Below are 20,166 nucleotides of genomic sequence, written 5' to 3' on the forward strand. Positions count from 1 at the left end.
CGTTCTAATCTTAATTATCTATTGTGCGAATTCACTCATGAATTGTCTTTGATTAAAACATGTCTATAATGTACGTACACTATTGGAATTTGTTAATTTGCATGTCTATAAATATGCGTTATATTCGTTACGTAGCATGAGATAACTTATAACGATCGTATAATGTATTAAAAATATTTTGATCATTATAAAAAAGTGATACTGTATAAATTTTATATACATTGTCATTGATTACATAATTCATTATTGTAATTGCTAAAAACCGTGTACATTTTAAAAATAATATTACGCCCCAACACGATATATCGATCGATCGTCAAGATATTTCAATTCGAGAATCGATACGATAAAAAGTTTATTTCAAATTAAAACCGCCGCGCCGCATTCAGACATCCCAACTGTTCATTTTAGTTGTTCATCACGATCTTCGATTTTTATTATTAAAATGATATTTATAACAAATTTAAGTGTTTCTAGTTGAAATCTAACGGCGACAAAATCTTTCGTTATGTGGTTTGTACTGTTGACTGTTTACATCTTTGAAATATTGTGTATCTTTGTATTCGTAGTGTATTGCGTAGTCGCGTTCCTTCTAGTAATGGTAAGAATATTTTTCATTCGTTGCAATTGCGTATACTTTGAACTAATTAATAATATTATCGATAATACGACGAAGTATCAAACTCGGACGGAGGAATTAAGAAAATGCGTAAGTTTAATACAGTCCTTTTACTTGTAAATGCTACAAGATCGTACACGTTGGATCTATAATTTCCATCGGTAATTTAAATTATATATCTTAGGTCGTGTTTCAAAACGAAAACTTAGAAACGGAATTCCCAGTCGAGGTCAGTTATAAACATTATTTTCCAATAAAAACATACTACTAACCATGGTGTTGGTACATTACATTTAAGATTCCATATTGACAATTTAATCGATCGTTTCAGGGTCACGAGAGTGTGGACGATAAATTGGAAGTGTTAACGGAAAAACTTACGGAGAAGGAACGTACGGTGAGAGTCGATAATTTCATAGGAATCTTTTTAAGTAAACATGCAAAATATCATTATTTTCTTGACGAATATAGTTACAGCGATCGCATTGCGAAATAAAAAATGCGGAAAGGGTTCTGACCGATTTGGAGAAGAAAACGTCGACTTGTCGAGACCGATATAGATCGTTGATGACCGAGTTGAAGAAGGATGTTCAAAAAACGGAGGAAGAGGCTAGACGGATTACGTTTTACCCGCGAAAACTTGAGTAATTTATAGTTTAACGTGATTTTACGCATTTTACAGGTGAAAATGTTACAAAATCAAATTTCGAGTTTGTCTGTTCGACGAGAGGTCCTTAGGAACGAAGCAATAAAGGTAAACAATTTTATAAAAATAAAAAAAATTAAGTAAAAAATTATTGTATTAAATAATAATTGATGTCAATATTGCAGCAACAAGAGGAGTATCAGAAAATGCTGAACAATTTTACCAAGGAGCTAGAAAACAAAAATGCATTGTTTTGTAGGTTTACAAGATATACTTACTAACGTTTTCCTGTTTTTCTTAACATTGATCCATCACTTTAATTGGTTGCAGCTTCGAGCAGCGAAAAGTCAAGACATCCTCGTGTGAGTTCTCTCGCTTTACAATGAAAAATTTCACTGTATCTCTAGATGTGTATACATATAGTGATTTTTCATTAACTGTTCGCAGTGTTGTTTTTCGTATTAAAAGGCAAAAGATTGGACGTTGTTCTATCGAGGGTTGAGATGGATTGAACGATCCAGGAGATACTCGATATTTTCGATCGAATCGTAACTTTATTAAATATTCATAATATATGTACATACGAATAAATTATGACACAAAAGTTTTCCATGTTAAACTGTATAATGTAGAATTATGTTAAAAAAAGAAAATGGACATCAATGTGAGCGCAACATTTTTAATTAAATACAATAATAATAATAATAATAATAATAATAATAATAATAATAATAATAATAATAATAATACAATAGTAATAATCCATGGAAGTTTTGTCTTCGATATCGAAGTAAAATAATTGGAAATGACTCTACATATTAGATGATACTATAATAGAACAAATCACTCGTGCCCACCAGAAAACAAAAATGATAAAGATGTTATTCGCAAGCAGTATTATATGATAAAGTTAGGAGAACATTTGGTACAGGGGAGGCCTTGAAAACAGACCACCTTAACTTTCTTACTTTTGTACTGCTAACTTAAAGTAATACATATGTTTATGTACCTAAAATCAAAGTAGTTTCAGGTGGTCCGATTTAAGTGTCCCATCCGAGTAGAACGGCAGATTTGTCCATATACTCCACACATGAACATACGAAAAAGAATATTCTGGGAAGTTGTTTCAAGTAACTTGCGTCTCTTCCAATACGTAACTCGGTAGTTGTTCGATAAATGGATTTTTACATGAAGCTGTCATCAGATGGAAAACTTTACGTCTGTTTGTGGATGTATGCGAAGACTGAAGAAACTAAAAGAAAGCATTTTTCGATCGAAAAAAAGTTCTATAAAATTATTGTTGAACTCCGCAAACGTACGTAAAAGGAACATATTTGCTGTTGTTCGATCTTCTATCTCTTTTCTTAAATTGTTCTTCTTAAGTCGATAGTTCCCATAAGATGTTGCTGGAACTCAAAATGGGATCAAACGTACTGCTAGTCGTATTTTTCCGCGAAAACCGCGCAACACGTGTATGATTTGTCCCTTTTGGACTTGTTTATTCTTCATTCATCAGTTATTGGATACGGAAGAGTACATCCAAGATGCTTGAAAAAGTCGGGCACGTGTTTCGTTACCTGTATCGCAATTTTATCAAACCGATCGTAAGGATTCATTCACCAACCTCGTCTGAAAATTATGACGGTGTTATAGTAATTTAATCATTAAAGAATTGTTCGAGATTACCGACAGAGGCAAGCATCAGCTTTTTTTTTTTTTAAAGTTCTGTATGATGGGATGGGAACTTCTTCAAGACCGCATGGTAGAGATTATAAAAGGCATAAAAACTGACACTCAGGATGACGATTAGCGCCAAGCCGAATATCCAAGACAGAAAATTGCCATCTATAATGTCCGAGGTCTCTTTTCTCTTCTTGGCACTTATCTCGCCCAGGGTAGACCCCTTTCGTTCTTCCATCAACCTCTTCATGTTCGCCAATTTTTCGCGCAGTTCATCTACCGATTCGGCGATATCCTCGATCGAATCGTCTCCGGATAGATCTAAAATTTGTACCAATACAAAGTACTCGGAGAAAGAGAGAAGTTGAAAGATGTCAGCTGTCTCACAGTTGCTCCAAAACACTCCCGGAAAACGATCTTTTTCATTTGAGAGATATTTTTGGAGCATGTTACACTTTGTTACGTTAACAATTAACAAAGTAGGCTAGAGAAATAAATAAATGGAAATTTACTTTGAAATTTATGGGATGATAAAGGTGTAAATAAACCGTTATTTATGATTGGCTATTTCTAATGGGATACAATGTTTTGTTAATTGTTACAGGTTTCGCATTGTTTGAGGGTATTCTGAATTAAAACTGGCCTACTTACCGGTAGCTCCTGGTGTGCAAGTATGGGTTACTGTTTTCATAATGCTCGCTTCTGTCTGTCTCTCTCAACTGTACTCCGTGGTCCAGAATCTGACACAGCGTTTGGTATTGATCATCCAGCATCTCACGTTATAGCGCAGTCTCAGTCTTCCGGAAAGTTTAGCCTTCTCAATTTTTCCCTCTCTTTCACCTCGATCGAAATCATCGCGATAAATAGCGTCGAATTTGTAGAAATAGATCTGTGAGCGTTAGTCATTTCCTAAACTTTAACGAAACTTAAACATCAGTGGTATTAATTATCGATTGCAAATTAGTCTTTCCAACGCTTCTCTTTAGCGTAAATAGAATATCTATTGTATTTCGAATTATTTTTACGCGGAAACTTTAAACTCTCCTGAAAAATAATGTAAATTTCTTGTTCATACCTCTCAATGTTTACAGGATCGTGCTTTTAAATATGTAATAGATACTGATTTGTCACTACTATCTTAAAAAATCATTAATATTGATGGGTACGCTTGTATCCATAAATAATAAGAAAGAAAAATTGATGAATCTTTATTAACGTTTCGATCTTTTTCGAAACTGGTTAAATAAAATTTAATGCTAATAAGTGCAAAATTATTTCAAGTAACAGAAGACTTTCAAATTATATGTATAAATAATAGTACACATTTCATACGTTCCGAGTATACGCAGATATTAAATGATTGTTGCAGCTAAAGAAAAAGACATTAACATGGAATGCACTCTACGTTAGAGAGTAATAATTAAATTCTTAATTGGAGTGAGTTTATTTTTAAGTTTATTACAATATATAAAGAAAAGATATCTTATTCTGTAACATGGGACGCCGATGCATATGAAAAATGTGTTTAAAATATGCGCTTGTAAAATTGTTTCATATACCATGTGGACTAATCAATGATCAATGTTAGAAACGGAAGTAGAAACGGAGCGAGTTTAAATGTACCGCGGTGTTTCGAGACGAGTTCGTTGCAGAGACGACCTAAACGATCATCGATCCCGCCGCGCAATTGTAAACTTGGCCAGTTGGTTGGAGTCGTCTGGCGGTCGGGTGGAGTCGGACGCACCTTCGGGGACAGAGGCTGACGTCACGGCGCAAGATGGCCGCCGGTATCGGAAATGGAGTAGCATAGAGGCTGGGCGGTAGGAACGAACCGTAGGTGTGTCAGTGCTCGGCTTCACCGCGATAATGCCATCGAAATGCCGATCGTTGCAAGTTGATCGGCGCTTCGCGCAGTGCTCGTACGTACGATCGGAATCGTTCCGTCAGCCGAGTCTTGAATGGTGAGATGATAAATCGCGAAATTCTCGGAGGAGAGCGAAATTGAACGGAGCGAGTCTCGTACCCGGACTATCCTGACCTGGGACAGTAGTTTGGTCTAGTTGATACGTCGCGAATTCGTCAGTGATAACGCCAGTGTTGTACGGATACGTCGAAACTACGTCTGAATGAGATCGAAGTGGAAAATAAACGGTGGCCTGCCGAGCGATCGCCCCGTGCTCTTGGACGATTCTCCGCGGTTGTCAGACTCGCCTGCCCGGCTCCGGGAGAGAGCTGAGCGCGCCCCGTGGGTGTCAGATCTGCATTGAGGTTTTCCGATTGAAAGTAGCTGGCTTCGTATCTGATAAAAGACGAGATGGAAAGAGAAGGGTTCGCGTGTCGAGTCGGTGCATAAGATATCAAAAGCGTGCGCTGCGTGCAGTGTGTCCGGCGAATCCTCTTTGTAATCTGTCAAAACGGACTCTGGCCAAACGAACGGGCTTGTATATCGATCTATCTGCGACCGATCGCGTGCTTTGGGCCCCCCCTCGAGTTTTCGAAGCGTACACAACGATCGATTTTTCGAAGGGACTTGGTTTCCCGTCGTCTGCAACCGCCTCGTGAGTTACGCCGGACACATCGATTATCCCTTTCCGTAAACAACAATAGAAACGGACGAAAGAATGCTTGGCACCGTGGTGAAAATGAGACATGAGTTTCGGTTGTGGTGAGTCGGCTCTCGTAGCCGGCCAAGCGACGTTGAACGTGAAACTGTTGAACTGTTATTCGAGCGATGATTCCACCTATAGGTATCAGTTAACGAAAGAAAAGTCTCTGTCGCGAGGTAAACATTCGACGTAGGATTTCGTGTGTTCCTCGCAGTAGAATAGCAGAGGTGGGCAACATTTTATTCGACTAGTAAATGATTAATAAAAACAACGTATAGCGATTTATTCGCGATCTACATTCGATTTAATAGTGAAACTTTTCTTTGTACACTATGATATTAAAGACTTTGTAAGCAGTTCTGATTTAAAATTAGTACAATTCAGATTAGAAATTAGTATCTTTGTTTGTATTTTGGGGTTATGTTTATTTTCTTGAATATCTAATTACTGAGAAATTGTAGAGAAATCGGTGATTTTATTATGTTTGAACGTATTACATTCTTGAAAAGATCATTTTTAATAAGCAAAGAATAGACAGCCATGCCCTGTGCTCGACTACATGCTTACCACCAGTATCATCGAATCGGAACTTATTGTTAGTAGAATGTAACATATTAAGGAAAAGTACAGTCCAAGTTTGGACCGTTAGAAATCGGTGAATTGTGTTCCAACCTTTACGAGTCAATTTCTATAAATTTAAGTTGCAGAGGTCAAGTGACTGAATTCTGTTTATCTCTCGAGCTAACAAGTGTTTACAAAGGGAAAGGAATAAACCTTTGAATTACAGGGATCCAACTGTACTTTATCTCATAACTCAGATTTTCATTTTGATGACGAGTGTAACGCATAAAGCATAAAGACTCTATTAGCGTCTCAGTTACGTTCATTATTCGAAATTGTGTTTATATAAACATTGTAATTATCTCTATAGAATAGTTTATCGTTTAGGAAGATAGCGGATTCCGGCGTGTGGATGTCGGCTCGCGAGACCGAGAGGAGTGAGGAAACGAGACAAAGCAACGTGGAAAAGTGAGAGACCGCGAGCAAAGGAATCGAGGAAAATGACTACCTGAAAAGATCGGAAACGGACTAAAACGTATCGGAAGAGAGGAACCGAAAGGGATTCGTCTCGCGCGAGTGCACGTATCTCCCGCGCGCGTGTCTCCTCTGTGTCTGTGATTATTCCGGTTTACGTTTCGCGTGCATTTCGTGTGGAGTTGCCAGTGTACCGGAGTTTGAGAATAGTAAGGATATACGCAAAATGTGGAACGTGATGTGCGACGTGATGCCGACTATCGCGGAGGACAGCATCAGCCAGCGGAGTTCGCAGTTCTCCGGCGAGGACGCGAACTTCGAGCAGCTGATGGTCACCATGCTCGACGAGAGGGACAAGTTGATGGAATCGTTGCGCGTCAGCCAGACACAGTTGCAGGAAACGGAAGCACGGTTGCAGGAGGTCGAGAAGGAACGGGACTCTTTGAATCGTCTGCTCAACGCCAATATCCCCCAGGTACGTTTTCCATTATTGGCTTTATTGTCGTCGTTTCACCTGTCTGCCGTTGACGAGCCTCGAAAGACCGTTGCGTCGTTGACGGCAATCTTGCTTGCATTTACGCCACAAACCTGTGATTTATCGATGACGTCTTATTTCATTACGTTGTTCATACAGGCTGTTACAGAATTGACCGATCAAAATAGCGAGAGCGGTGCGCAACCTTGTTCGCTAGCGATTTCAATTAAGTCGAATTTGATAATCGGTTTACGTTAGGGAGGAAACGAAAGTTGTACATATTAGATTCTTAAGGACCGTCGCCTTTTTATTTCAGCTACGTTTAGTTATTCATGGAGTGCACCTAATATCAAATTATTAGCTTTTTTTTTTTATACATTTTTGACGATGTTTTTATTCCATGAAAATTTTAGCGATATTTTTTCGTCCTCTATTTTATCTTTTTGAATTTAAAGGTGTTTGTCTTCGCCTACGAATTTCACAGTCAATGGTGTGTGATTAAGATTTTATTGCTCGTACACTCGCTACTTTGTTCTATTCTTCGACCTAGATAAAGGATTTATCGGTGTCATAAAAGAAGATAAATAGCAATTGCCCATTGGCGTATAGAACGAAACTAGTTTGTTGCGTCCTAAATAGGCTCCTGGAAAAAAAAGAAACAAAAAACAAGTTTTTCGATTTACATATTTTTATCTATACTTGGTAGAAAGAAGTAAATTTGACGAAACTATCGATAAAGACTACATAAAAGTCGATTGAATGCAGTTTTAGATAAGCCTTGATTGGGATAGTACATAATCTTTATTTATACATACATAGTCTTTACAATAATTACTATAACATTTTATACAATTTATTTTTTTCTTTTAAATGCGGAGAAAGCGCGTAGATTGAAAATATTGTTTCTTATTTCTCTACTTAATTTTTATTCGAGTGCAATAGTTGAAAAGTTAAACAAGAGTGTGTAAATGGTTGGAAATAGTTGATCTGCAAGACGATTGAACGAGGTTGGATCATCACGTGCTAAGTTCACCGATTAACGGGGAGATAGATCGATATTCGCCTCACGATAAAGGCATATACAATAGTACCGTTTTATGGTCGTGGGTAGATAGAAAAATTATCCGGTCGACTGGTCGCGTCGGCGTCGTGTCGTGTCGCGTGTCGCGTCGCGTCGAGGCGATTTAACCCTTTGCACTCGACATTTTCACTAGAACAAACTAGCAACTCCAGACGATTTTCCAGATATTCGACCAACTTGTTACGACTAACACGAAATGATTTTTCACAAAATGATGATGCAATTATTATTTTCAAAATTTCATGGAATAAGAGTCCAATGCATATGCTCGATGAATATTGAATATTATCTCTCGGCGCACTTCCTAATTATATTATTAATGATTTTGCGTTGTTAAACAGGTTATAGCGATATGATTTTAGAGATTGCTAGGCGATATTGTTAAGCATTTAATACATTGTACGTAAATATTTAGGGGGAAAATTTGAAAATTAAGGAAAACATATTAACGAAACTATGGTTAATTAAAATTTCTTACAAATAAATAAAAGTATTTATCGGTACATGTTCATCTTCATTGATTACTCTATTTCGTGTTACCGTATTTCACAGTTATTTATGCAAGTAAAAAGCAAGTGCATATTATTTATGGAAGTAGAAATACAAGTAAAAGCCTTAAAACTGACTGGTTAATGAATACTGATTGATTGCAATAGTCACTCGATTGGTGATCGTGATTACCATGATTACTTCTTGTAATCAATTACAAAAGCAATCGCGGAATAATCAATTGTTGCTTAACTCCAATCTGTGTTAACCGTATCAAGTGATGTGACGCTAACCCTCGCGAAGGGAAGCTTGGCAAGACTGCTACGACTTTTTTCTAATTGCACGATGCGTCGCCGACTATGGATCTGTAATTGCTGAAACCTTTACGTAATGATTACGGTAGAAACGATTTAACCGACACGTTATCTTTGTAGTGGCCCACTTTTTCGAGAGACACAAAGAACCGTGTGATGAAGCTCTCCTGCAAACAGAGCTTTATTACCGATGCGAACGTGTACAAGAAATGTTTAGATTGTCTCGTGAGAAGATAGCGAGTATTTTTCTATTTAAAAATTCGGTATTATTTTCGAATTTTGTTGATACCATTTGAGATTCACTTGAAGGAGGATCAGACTAGAACAGAATCTCGATTATTGGAAGAAAATTGAACTGAAAATTCGTGCATTAATCGAGGTTCCCGTAATAACCAAGAAAATCAATCCAATTAGCAATAGATGTACAAAGCGTATATTCCACCATCTTTCCCAATCTTACTTGTTGCTTAGCGACCATCCTCTCCACTTGTCAACACTATGGAATTAACGAGACCCTCGCTTTAACTGTGCCTTTCAGTTTAGCTTGACAATCAAAGGGGTTAATATTCCCGACACAGGACCATTTTGTAATGTCCGACCTTGGAGGACAGAGAAACATAAACAGTTTCTTAGGCAGCCTGGCCAAGGGAACGAGTATCGTAGTTTGCACGTACATAACATAGGTGTGGCGTCCTTAATCGTTTTCCGAGAAGCGTGAAATACTCGGTGGCCTTTTACTCGAGCGACCAGTTCATTTTTCCTTTTCTTTAACAGCGGCGCGATAGACGGTAGCTGTTCTTCGACAGCTTCTGCTCGAGGCTCGCTTTTACTGTTTCCCGATGCATCGTTACGCAACAGTAACTTTGTTTGTACTTTTGCGCAGCGTTTTCTGGAACGGTGGTCCAACGTTCCAGGAATAGCTAGTTTCCATCGTTACAAAGCGCTGGAAGTACTCGTGCCAAGATAATAAACAACTTTTTCTGATTCCAATCATTGCGTATGTGTTTATATTACATATAACACTGTTGGGTCTTCTTTAAAGTTGGATAATAATGTTGCCCTTAACAATAATACATACTGTACACATATTCTATAATGTATATTTAAACTATAACACATTCATATTTGTTAAAATACTAGTCTAAAATAAAATAAAAATATTCTTACTTAAGATCAACATTATTATGCAATTTTAAAGAAAACCCAACAATTTTATAATACGAATATATACATAGATGATACATACATATGTATAATGTAAAATTTAGACAAAGTTTGAATGCATTGGATTCGATTTTTTTTTGTTTTAATTCAACGTTCTCTGCTATAGTCGTGTGCGATCTCGTGGCTTTACGGACGGCGAGTGTTGCGTGCAATTAAGTGCAATAATTGAGAGTCATTTATCCGTGAGAAAAAGAACGATACAACGTGTGAATAACATTTCAACTAGCCATTCGTTGAACTGTACTATGCTCGTTCAATTCGAATCACTTATGAGAAATATTGGTTGGCTCCTTTTTGTTGAAGTAATTTTGGAAGAATCGTGTTTTTTTCTTTTCTTTTTGTTCTATTAAACGTAGAAGAAATTATAATAGACTTACATACACGATGCTTGATTAATACAACGGATAATTTGGATTATAGCAATCTTGCGCAGATCGTGTTGTTATATTTGAACGACTATATGGTTTCGTCGCGAGTTTTCGCCCTATCGCGGCTGGGAATTGCGTGATCTCGCACCCTAGATCGATCACTATTATTTCATGAAAATTCTCGCTCGCGTGAGACACACTGTTGCAATTTCGAACAGGTGAAAACTTCCGACGTCGTGGGAGGGTGAAATAATACCGAACGTTTCTAACGTCTCGTTCAACTTTGGGGGTGCAGAAATTTGTAGATAAAGTAGAAGAAAGAGATATAATAAATATCTAAGAAGAGATTTCTAATTATCCCGATTGAAATGTCATTGCAGTAACGCAAAATACTGAACAGTGTTCTTGCGGTATGGACTGACTGAATACCGAACACTGAATACTATGGACTGAAGGCTAAATTAAAAGTTTATCTAAACTAAAAATCCCAAGATTAACTTGGCATATTGAATCCTCAACGTGCATTTGTTTTTTCCCATTATAACGAGTACACAATATACCTACATCTAAAGTTTCACGAGATCTCTCGTACACTTCTCTGTACATAACGCGATAATTTAGAGCAACTGCGTCCACTGGCGTTCCTCGTAGTCGCGTGTATAGTTGCGAGCGAGAAAAGATGATTTTGCTTCTCGAGTTCCTTCGAGCGAAGGTACGACCGACGTTCACGGTCTCGAGGACCAATATTACCTACGTTGTGGTCCAATTCCTAGCAATATATGCGCGTAACGGCAAACCGCCGGAAACGCACATAGATCTTGATGCAAGCCCGTCGCATACATAGAGATGCATATGTATGTATACGCGCATATAGCGCGGCATCGTATTCACCTATTCTCCATGAAATCTCGCGTATATCCGAAGAATGGATTTACCGATGAAAGCATCGCTATCTTCTTCTTGGTCTTAGGATAAATGTGGAAACATTGATAATTTAGTAGGAATTATTGCAAAGTTGGATCATGCAGATTATGCATTTTCACTCGTCATAAATGCATAGACATCGGCAGTCTAGTCGTTACCAATGTAGTGGAACCCACTGAAGGGACAATGTAAATGGTCAAAAATCGCAAGGTATAACTGGACAAACTTAGGATATGATTTACCAACTGAAAGCCCAACTTTTGCTCCCTCTTCAGTTTATCAAATAGAAAGTCAACACTTTTCAAAGAATTTTCGATTCTATCGTGTATTCTTGCTGAGGCTAGAGAAGATTTGCGACTGCATGGAACCGTCGAAAAATTCGTAGGCAGTAATTTATCGCACGATACGCGACGGAGTTTCAGCGACGTATTTTTGCACCGTTTGGCAAGTTGCAGCGAAAATCTATAAGCCGTATTGGCTTCGACGGTATCTTATCTTGCCAATGGTAGCATCGAAAATGCGTTGCTTTTATCGTCGGATTTAGCCAGAGTGCTTCTGTTTCTTGCATGCCATTTCCATTTCGCGACACAGCGTTTTTCTTTTATCTCGACATGTGTTGGCTGTAGGACATGTCCTTTCCGCGATTCAAAGACGGAAGAGTTACTATAATCTCGGGTATTTAGCATGACATGCATTGTTCCCTGTGTAGCGAGGGCAGAGGTGATGGCGATACTTATCGTATAGAATTTCATCCAGTAATTACAATTAAAATTTCTGTTCTTGTTCTTGTATAATTATTACTTGTAATGATTTGTTGTAAGTAAATTGGTAAGGAAGATTCAACAGACAAAGTAATTTTTTAAATGAAAATTGTGATACCGCAATTAAAAATAGTCCCAACAAGGTCGCGTTTATATTAATTTTTGATAGTAACACCTTGCCAAATTATAAACTATACCTTGGCGAGGACGCAATGACAAATTTTTATTTTAATTCGTCACACGATCGGAATCGCGGTCGACCTTCTCCAGTTGTATGCAAACAAGGGAAACCAATTCTGTAATTCAGTGTCTCGGGACGTTATCAACCGAGAAGATGTTCGACTTAGAAATCGCCACGACATCGTGCAAATATTGAACAGGAATTGACTGAACAACTGCACCCTATGTTCGCCACGTGAAATAACGATAACGCGTATAGAAAATTCTTTATCGCTGACAACTTGTATGCGTCATATCTCGTTGGATGTTCATCGAAACGATAAGCATCGAAAGTCGAACGCTGAACACGGTTAGGCGGTGAAATTCTCGATTGATGCGAAACATATACTTTTGTTTTTCAGTTTATTTGGAGGAAACAAGTCCTCGAGAATTAAATTCTACCTTCTCGGTTCGTTTTCTTCGTGCGGGATTTACTTGTGTAAGCGTGCATTTTGTCAGAGACACCTGGTAGTATACGACCGGCGCGTACATGAAAGCCAATCGAGGGACGGATGGATCGATATGGCCATTGGTTTCTCTCCCTTATTCCATGGATATATCGATGCTCTACATTGTGCTTGTTCCCTCCACACCCGCAAGACATGCTCTCTTTGACCCTTCGCACCTTACGATGACTTTCAAGCTGCGGGAAGAAAAAGATAAATAAGATCGGAAAGGTGCATTGTTCGCATCCAGACACTCGTACCCTGTCTTCGGTTCCCGAGGAATCGTTAATTATCACCTGGGATGAATGTTGGAAACAGTGAATAGAAACACTGCCTAAGATGTTGAACTTTGTTGGGAGACTTTTAGAGAAAAGAAAGTAACGTTTTATCTACAGGTCTCTTTAGAAACAGTCTACAATTTAGAAAAGGGTTTTCTTTTTTATATTAGTATATGCTAATGCAGGCTGATAAGTATATAATAAAATATACAAACCATGGTCATTCATTCCCAACGCATTTTTCATTGCGTAGAAGTCTTTTTAAAAACATAAGATGGAGTCTCACAGAGATCTCATCATGTTCTCTCGCGTCTACAGTCGAGCAAGCCCTTCTAGCTCTTTTGTCGGTTTCCTTTTCCGAACGTTGCCCCCAATCTTTCCTCTGTCCATGTTTTTTCGGGGACAAAGTAGTCGCAATCAGCAAGAGTGTCATATTCGGAGGTGTAGCTTCAGGCACTTTGAACCGCGTGTGAAAGTAACCTGGGGAAGAAATCCAAACTCGAACACCATCATTGGATGGTTTATTAACCTTTCAAGGACTCGGTTTCACCAGCACCGGTTCAATTCATTTGGGCGGGGGTTACCTTTTTTGGAGTTTTTAACGACCCCCGTTGGATTTCGTGGGAGAAAATGGTGGTTGCGAGGAAAAACGGATGGGTGGGTTCTTCTGAATCTCCTTACCTAGTTCACGGTTCGCGTAATACATCCGCATCCGGCAGCATCGCGATTGTCTTCAGAAATTCTTCTTGCGGCTTTTTCCCTGCCAGGATCTCGTTTCCTGCGTGACCCAGTGGCACGTATACGTATTCGTCCAGACAAAGGGTGAAAATGGGACTGGCTCGGATAATAAACGGGGCTGCAAATGAGCCGTCGCCGTTCTTCGTTTTACTTGCATTAAGGGGAGAAACCTCGGTAGGTTGGTCCGAGAGATATGCGTATTTGAGAATATTTTGGGGACAAATGGACAATTTTATGGTAATTTAGTAAAAGTTTATTTGACTTTTGTTCGATCGAATAAATTACTCGAGGGTAGTTTTATTCGTCGTGTATTATTCTAATACAAGTTTGATTATTTCTCCCGAGGAGTTTCATCGAAAAAATTTTGTTCACTTTTCACTTTAAAAATTCATTTAATAATTTCCTCGAGAGTAGTCACCGCATCCGCTACTGTTCATATTTCATGGTATTTTTCCGAGTGCATCTCGGATACACCGTATAACTATTAATGATACACGTCCCATTTGTAAATACGACGAACCTCGTGCGCATGTCATTTCAGTCCGGATCACTCCAGACGAGCAATTTTAATACCAATTTAAGTTAATTCAGGTCCTTAATATGAATCAGAGCGATTGAATTAAATTGAACTTTTAATGGTAGAGTGAGCAGAGCTTCGCCGACGCGTAGAAAGAAAGTAATATCTCGCAATCCCCTTTTCCTCGGACTTTGAGGCATCGTGCTCCGCCCGCGAGTCTTGTTTTCGCAAATAATAGTCCTGAAACAAAATTGCAGTCTCCATGAAACGTACCGAATCGTATGAAAACGTATCAGAAGTTCTCTAAGAAACGCTTTTTAATTATTATCACGGCGCACGATACTCGGATAAACGCGGGATTTCTCATTTCTTCGGAGAAGAACGACTTTTCTTTTTCTCCAGAGTTTTTCAATGTCGATTGAGATAGGTATCTTTATGTGTATAAACGAACAGAGTCGTTTACATCCGTTAAATTGAGACGAAAAATAACGATCGAGATTTGCATCGGTCTCGTCGGTTTTCCCTTCCTCTTTCCTTTTTTCTTTTTTTTTTTTTCATCGAGAGATCGAAAAGTGTTGAGTGTCAGGTTGTTAAGTGGGTGCTAACAACTTGAATTCTTCGGCTTCGTCGCCTCTAGCTGATTAGCGAGAGAAAATCGAACGTCTCCACCTGCAACGTCGAGGAGATCTCTTTGCTAATTGATTCGCATGCATTTCATACCATCCTTGGATGGTCAGAAGAAAACGTTACTCTCGTTCGATCATTGCTATGCAGAGATGACTGTTTTAAAGGGGATGATTGATTATTTTTAAGGGAGTATTTTAAAAGACATATTTATTACTATGTGCTGTATAACATACAGAAAAATGTGAAAGAGATTTTCTTCGTTTCGCTGGTGGAGACTGAGAATTTTTGATCGCAAGTAACTGTAGAATGTTGGACCGATCCTTTCGTTGGCAATTTCTGCTCGAAACTATTTAATCGTGGTGGGCGTCGATTCCTACGGTGCTGGAATCTGGATCGACGATTCACGGCATGATTTGCGATACAAAGCCCAAACTCTTATCGTATTCGTGGTGCACTGCGACTGAATTTCGTATTCGGATCTCTCAGAAATCCAATAAGCACTATACTCTCGATGTCAGCGTCCTGAAATCCGAGGAATTCGATTTTCATTCCAATACTTTTATCGATAAGCATGCCGCGCTAGACGTCTAATATCTTGACTCGTCCTGGTATATGATTTATAACATCGATCATGTAGTCTACTTTTCCTTGAAAAGAAATCAGTTTCTATGTAGTTTGATTTAAAATTTGAAATATACAATGTCTCTCTTACCTTTGCTTTTATTTCAAAGTCACATACAGCAAAAGTTGGTGAAAATTAAATTTCGAAGCGTTTTTAACCTATAGACATGTTCGATAGAGTCGATAGTAGGTGTTTGTCAATTTGGCGCTAGCTATAACTCAGCGTACGCTATCTCGCGCACCGCTGCCTTTACGATAAAAATGCATACGACAAATGTTGTTGCAGATCGTATTTGCCAACTTTTTTGTCCCATTTTGTTTCCGCTTTTAATACACTACGAACAACAAGTACCAGCGGAACTCGGTTTTATTCTCGTCCGAGAGAATAAAACGCAAAACATCTGTTAGAATGCGTTGGAATCGTTTTAGCATTCAGACAACATTTCTTATCCGGGATGACCGACGCCGTCGTCGGGTAATTCAGCCGGTATTGCATACGATTAACTATGAACCGTAGCGCGCCGCATTTTCGAGATGAATTTCCTTAAAAAAAAACGATGGCGAATTCTATTCCACGCTTTCGATGGATTTTTTCACCCAGATTCGCTCACTTGCCGATTGTATCACGATTGTCTCGCCGGTCTGTTGCGTTCCACGCGTATAGAGATCGGGTGTTGATGTCGTGATGTAATGCGCGCCGGATTACAGCCTGTCGGAGCAATTGGAGTGCGAAGGGCAGAGTTACTCGAGCGGCTCGTGTTACGTGATTTCTGGTTTCGTCCTTCCGCGATTTTGTTCCAGATTTTTCGCCAGCTCCGCTAAAGCGGATGACGCAAAGATTCCTCCCGTTTTATCACGAGTTTCCTCCGAGTTACTTTTTGCATCGTTAGATACTGTCCTGTGGGATCGGTTAAAAATCTCGCGTTGGAATTTAAGAAGGATTTCGAGAGGGTGACGAACCTTTGATCCTACCGAATTCCTATGAAATTTTTTAGGAACGATAGCTTCGAACAGATTAGTGGGTCGTCTAGATCTGAGTCTCGAAAACTGGATTTCCTTTATTAGAAAATTATTGGACAAATCAATATTGCAATTAGCATATGTACTTTTTCTTGAGAAATTAAAATTAAATTATTGTAAATACGAAAATATATTTGAAATTAAAAGAGCGTATTTATCGATATGATTAGTTCTCTATTGGAAAACAAGGTATAGATAACGTCTGTAACAGAATAGGAGAGAAACCATTTCGCAAGAGCGAAATTATAGGTTAAAAAAATTTCGACGTGAATTAATCTCGTTCCCGTTCGGAAATAAAGCGACAGCTCGCGTCCCAATTATTAGCAGCGTGTTCCCCGATAAATTCGCGACAGTTCCAGGTCGAATATTCGGGCATTACACTGAACGATCCTGGCAGAACCGTTGTCTGGAAAAAAGGGTTCGCTGCCAAGAATGCTTGGAGCGATCTCCAACCCGCGGTGCGCTACGACGCGATACAAAGACCGTTTCGTTTGTAATACTGCGGAAACTTTCGTCCTATCTAGCGCAAAAAGAGGAAGGGTAGCCGTGGTAGAAGCTTTCGAGGGTGGAAACTCTTTGTTTTTTTCCCTTTTTTTTTTCGTGCTTCTCCTACTCGACGATCGACCGATGAAAAACTGACCCGCTCGCAGTTTCGGCGCGTAACGCCAGGCCAGAGGGCTGGAAAAAAACTGCAAGCGCGTGCACCGGAAGTTTGGGGGATGAACAGAGAGAAAAGGGATGAAAAAGAGCGTCGATGAAGAGGAGGGAGGAGGCGAAAAAGGCGATTAGGCCGACACGAGCCTCGAAGGGAAATTCAGATCGGGGTGAAATACTTTTTCGGATCTCTGAAAACTTTCTCCGCGATGTTACGATTTGAAATTTCATTCTGGGTCTCTGACCCCTCGTATTTCAACGTTCCCGATAGGAAAATATGTCCGACGGATAGAAATTGAAAATAGTTCTTCATCCGGGTAGCATTTCACCGGCGTGCGGCATAATCGGAGAATCTACCAGATTAACTTCCGTATAGTGATTTTAGATTGGCGAGAGACAAATTTTAGACCAGATTCAAGCTATGGAAGACATAGTTTCGAGAAAAACAATTTTAAAGTTTTACACATAACAGCCTTTTACTCTATTTCGTTTAGCTCAGTTTTGCTTTCGTCAGTACTCTGTATTAGAAACGTAAAACATCTGCCGTTCGCGAATGTGTTAATATGCTACTGGTCGGTAAAGTGTTAACTGATCCAATTGATCCTACTTCTCTAATTGTAAGTCATATTCATGGGGGGTCCCTTCCTTAGACCAGACCTGCACGGACAAAAATCCCTTATGCAAGGGCTGGAGAGCTACGAAGAGCCCCGGAAACTTTATCGATCTCTGCCAGCATGGCTGATTATTCCGTCCAGGAAAAGGTAGCTGAACCGGAGTGACGATTCGTCTGAAAATTCGTGAAAGGACAAAACGAAACGAAACGAAACGAAACGAAACGAAACGGCGATCGGTAGGCAGCGACGGAGGCGGCGTGGTAGTTTGGGGAGGGTAAAAATTTCTAGGACGAAGCAAACGGGTGCAATGCACCGGTATACGCGATATACGCTGCCACGATCAATACCCACCCCACCTTACTCGGCCGGCGGCGCATGAATGAACCTCGCCTTTTACACACTACTCGGCGGTAGTAGCTCTCTCTACTCGCGCGCGGCTCGGTGCAGCAGCGCCGGCAGCTCGCTGCAACGCCGTCTTCGGCCAAATGCAGCGGCTCTCATGCAACCACCGTCCACCGGGCATATTTTTCTTTTTATCTCGGATTTTAAGGACATAATGCCTACCTAGGACAATTTCAAGCACACATATACAATTGTATGAAAATTTTGTGTTGTTGCATATAAAAATTGTACGGGTTATATGCCTTGTGTCGATCCAGTTTCATTGGTTATATTTCAAAGGGGGATTAACGCATCCTGGAAATGAATCGTATCTTCAAAATTTACATCCGTACGTTTTACGTGTGGTATCTTGTTTCGTTGAGGAATAAATGAAGAAAACGATTGCGTTATTTGTTCTTCCAGGTCGCGTTCGTGTGAAATATTTATGAATTTTTGTCATTGGGCAATTTCGCTCCGAGGAGTAACAAACAGATTGTTTCTTCGAAACCATGCTATCAGGGTAATGAATTCGACTTGGTAGCAAATAATGGTCCCGTGTATTCCCCGTTTGCTGTTGCATTATGCATTAAGGTCTAGAACAGTATTCGTTCCTGTGCAAACTTCTTATCTCTCATTTTTGCCGCTGTTCGTTGCCCATTTTCTCTGTAAACTGATAGAGCGTATTCCGTGTCACCGAGATAGAAGTTTGCGCTATATTGATTTCCCTTCACATTCCTTTCCATCTTTCCATGTGTTTGGCGTTGATAATTCATGAGATATCTGTTGGTCGATTTTTCTTCTTATATCTTCGTCTGGTTTCCCGCCGATTTCGCCTTGGACTACTAAAATATTTGCCGGTCGCGAATGTGTTGATATTAAGTATAATATTTAAGTAAGACCTCGCCTTGTAACTCTGTATAATGAAATTTACTTTCCCTCGAGCTGAAATATGTCAAGCTTTTCAAAAATACATCTTTCACAAAAATACATTTTTTGGCACAGAATGCAAAGGGTTAAAAATGAGCATAAAATTAAAGTGGCCGGTAGAGATTAAATTTACAAGTACACACTCGTGGCGAACAAAGAGTATAAAATTTTACTTTATTAATATAATTGGATTATAGAGAGTGTTCGATGGAGGTAAGAGTTAATCAAGTTCGGAATTTAATATCGCGGTTCATCGAGGTATTCGAGTCGTTACGTTGAGGAGAATTCAGAACGGTTGCAGCGTATGCCGCGGGTGTACCTACATTAAAATATCGAAAGTAATTAGTTCGATGGCGCAGAACTGGTCGGATCCTGGATATATCGTGGTCGGCGTGTATGGCCGCTCATTAGTCAGGTATGCGCGCGAGGTGTGGCGGAAAATGGTGTGCTCGACCAGCCGCCAAGCTTCTGCAACGTCGTCCGCCGCTATCGGCGACGGTGCAGGTTGTTTAATGGCACCTACGAGAAGGAAAGTGCTCACCCACGCATCCCATCTGACCGACACATTTCGATGGCAGGTTACAAGCGCGCTAGGTGTCTCGTGTTGCTGGCTAATTAAACTCGAGCGGATGTAAAACATAAAACGCGGCCAGATAAGGTCAGATAGCCTTGCGAAATCGCACTTGCAGGGGGGGACTACGTCGAGTGTTACGCACCGATTTTTAGTGAAACGTCGATGGAGAACTGGGAAATATTTTATCCGCGTTCCGTTGGTCGCTGGTCGCTGGTCGGTGGTCGGTTTACAGAGACCCAACAATAACGATTGAAAACGTTCTAAATGTACATTCGGTCAAAGGATTTGTTCATTATTTTTTCACGTCGCGTCTCAAGTTGTTGGTTAA

At 39.6% G+C, this 20,166-nt stretch overlaps 3 protein-coding genes across 21 annotated transcripts in view; 2 read left to right on the top strand and 1 right to left on the bottom strand.

Moving 5' to 3' along the window:
• The first annotated feature begins 214 nt into the window (after nt 1-214).
• LOC128881235 (uncharacterized) lies at nt 215-1,852 on the top strand. 2 transcript variants are annotated; one of them, XM_054132071.1, is made up of 8 exons: nt 215-709; nt 804-848; nt 951-1,016; nt 1,091-1,228; nt 1,302-1,373; nt 1,451-1,520; nt 1,596-1,627; nt 1,713-1,852. In XM_054132071.1, the coding sequence occupies exons 1-8, from the start codon at nt 509-511 to the stop codon at nt 1,728-1,730; spliced, it is 642 nt and encodes a 213-aa protein (XP_053988046.1). In that variant the 5' UTR covers nt 215-508; the 3' UTR covers nt 1,731-1,852. The 2 variants fall into 2 exon arrangements, with proteins under 2 accessions (XP_053988046.1, XP_053988045.1); XM_054132070.1 differs by having other exon boundaries at nt 1,596-1,732.
• On the bottom strand, nt 1,596-3,758 carry LOC128881239 (uncharacterized). Of its 2 annotated transcripts, none has more exons than XR_008458025.1 (3): nt 3,597-3,753; nt 2,585-3,266; nt 1,596-2,517 (listed from the first exon to the last, which is right to left on the bottom strand). XR_008458025.1 is itself a non-coding variant. In XM_054132079.1 (3 exons), the coding sequence occupies exons 1-3, from the start codon at nt 3,634-3,636 to the stop codon at nt 2,859-2,861; spliced, it is 285 nt and encodes a 94-aa protein (XP_053988054.1). In that variant the 5' UTR covers nt 3,637-3,758; the 3' UTR covers nt 1,596-2,858. The 2 variants fall into 2 exon arrangements, 1 of the variants encoding a protein (XP_053988054.1); XM_054132079.1 differs by having other exon boundaries at nt 1,596-2,894; nt 3,058-3,266; nt 3,597-3,758.
• A 567-nt stretch (nt 3,759-4,325) lies between these two features.
• Nucleotides 4,326-20,166, top strand: part of LOC128881228 (liprin-alpha-1) — a 36,110-nt gene continuing 20,269 nt past the window's right edge. For 6 of the 17 annotated variants that reach the window (XM_054132056.1, XM_054132052.1, XM_054132054.1 and 3 more), the window contains exons 1-2: nt 4,331-5,778; nt 6,500-7,061. In XM_054132056.1, coding sequence (XP_053988031.1) covers nt 6,813-7,061 — 249 coding nt within the window. In that variant the 5' untranslated portion in view covers nt 4,331-5,778; nt 6,500-6,812. Of the gene's footprint in view, nt 5,779-6,482; nt 7,062-20,166 lie in introns of all 17 variants that reach the window. The other 11 variants (XM_054132039.1, XM_054132048.1, XM_054132055.1 and 8 more) reach the window with 7 other exon arrangements.

The sequence above is a fragment of the Hylaeus volcanicus genome, chromosome 8, assembly GCF_026283585.1.
Source record: "Hylaeus volcanicus isolate JK05 chromosome 8, UHH_iyHylVolc1.0_haploid, whole genome shotgun sequence".
In the NCBI taxonomy this organism is placed as follows: Eukaryota; Metazoa; Arthropoda; class Insecta; order Hymenoptera; family Colletidae; genus Hylaeus; species Hylaeus volcanicus.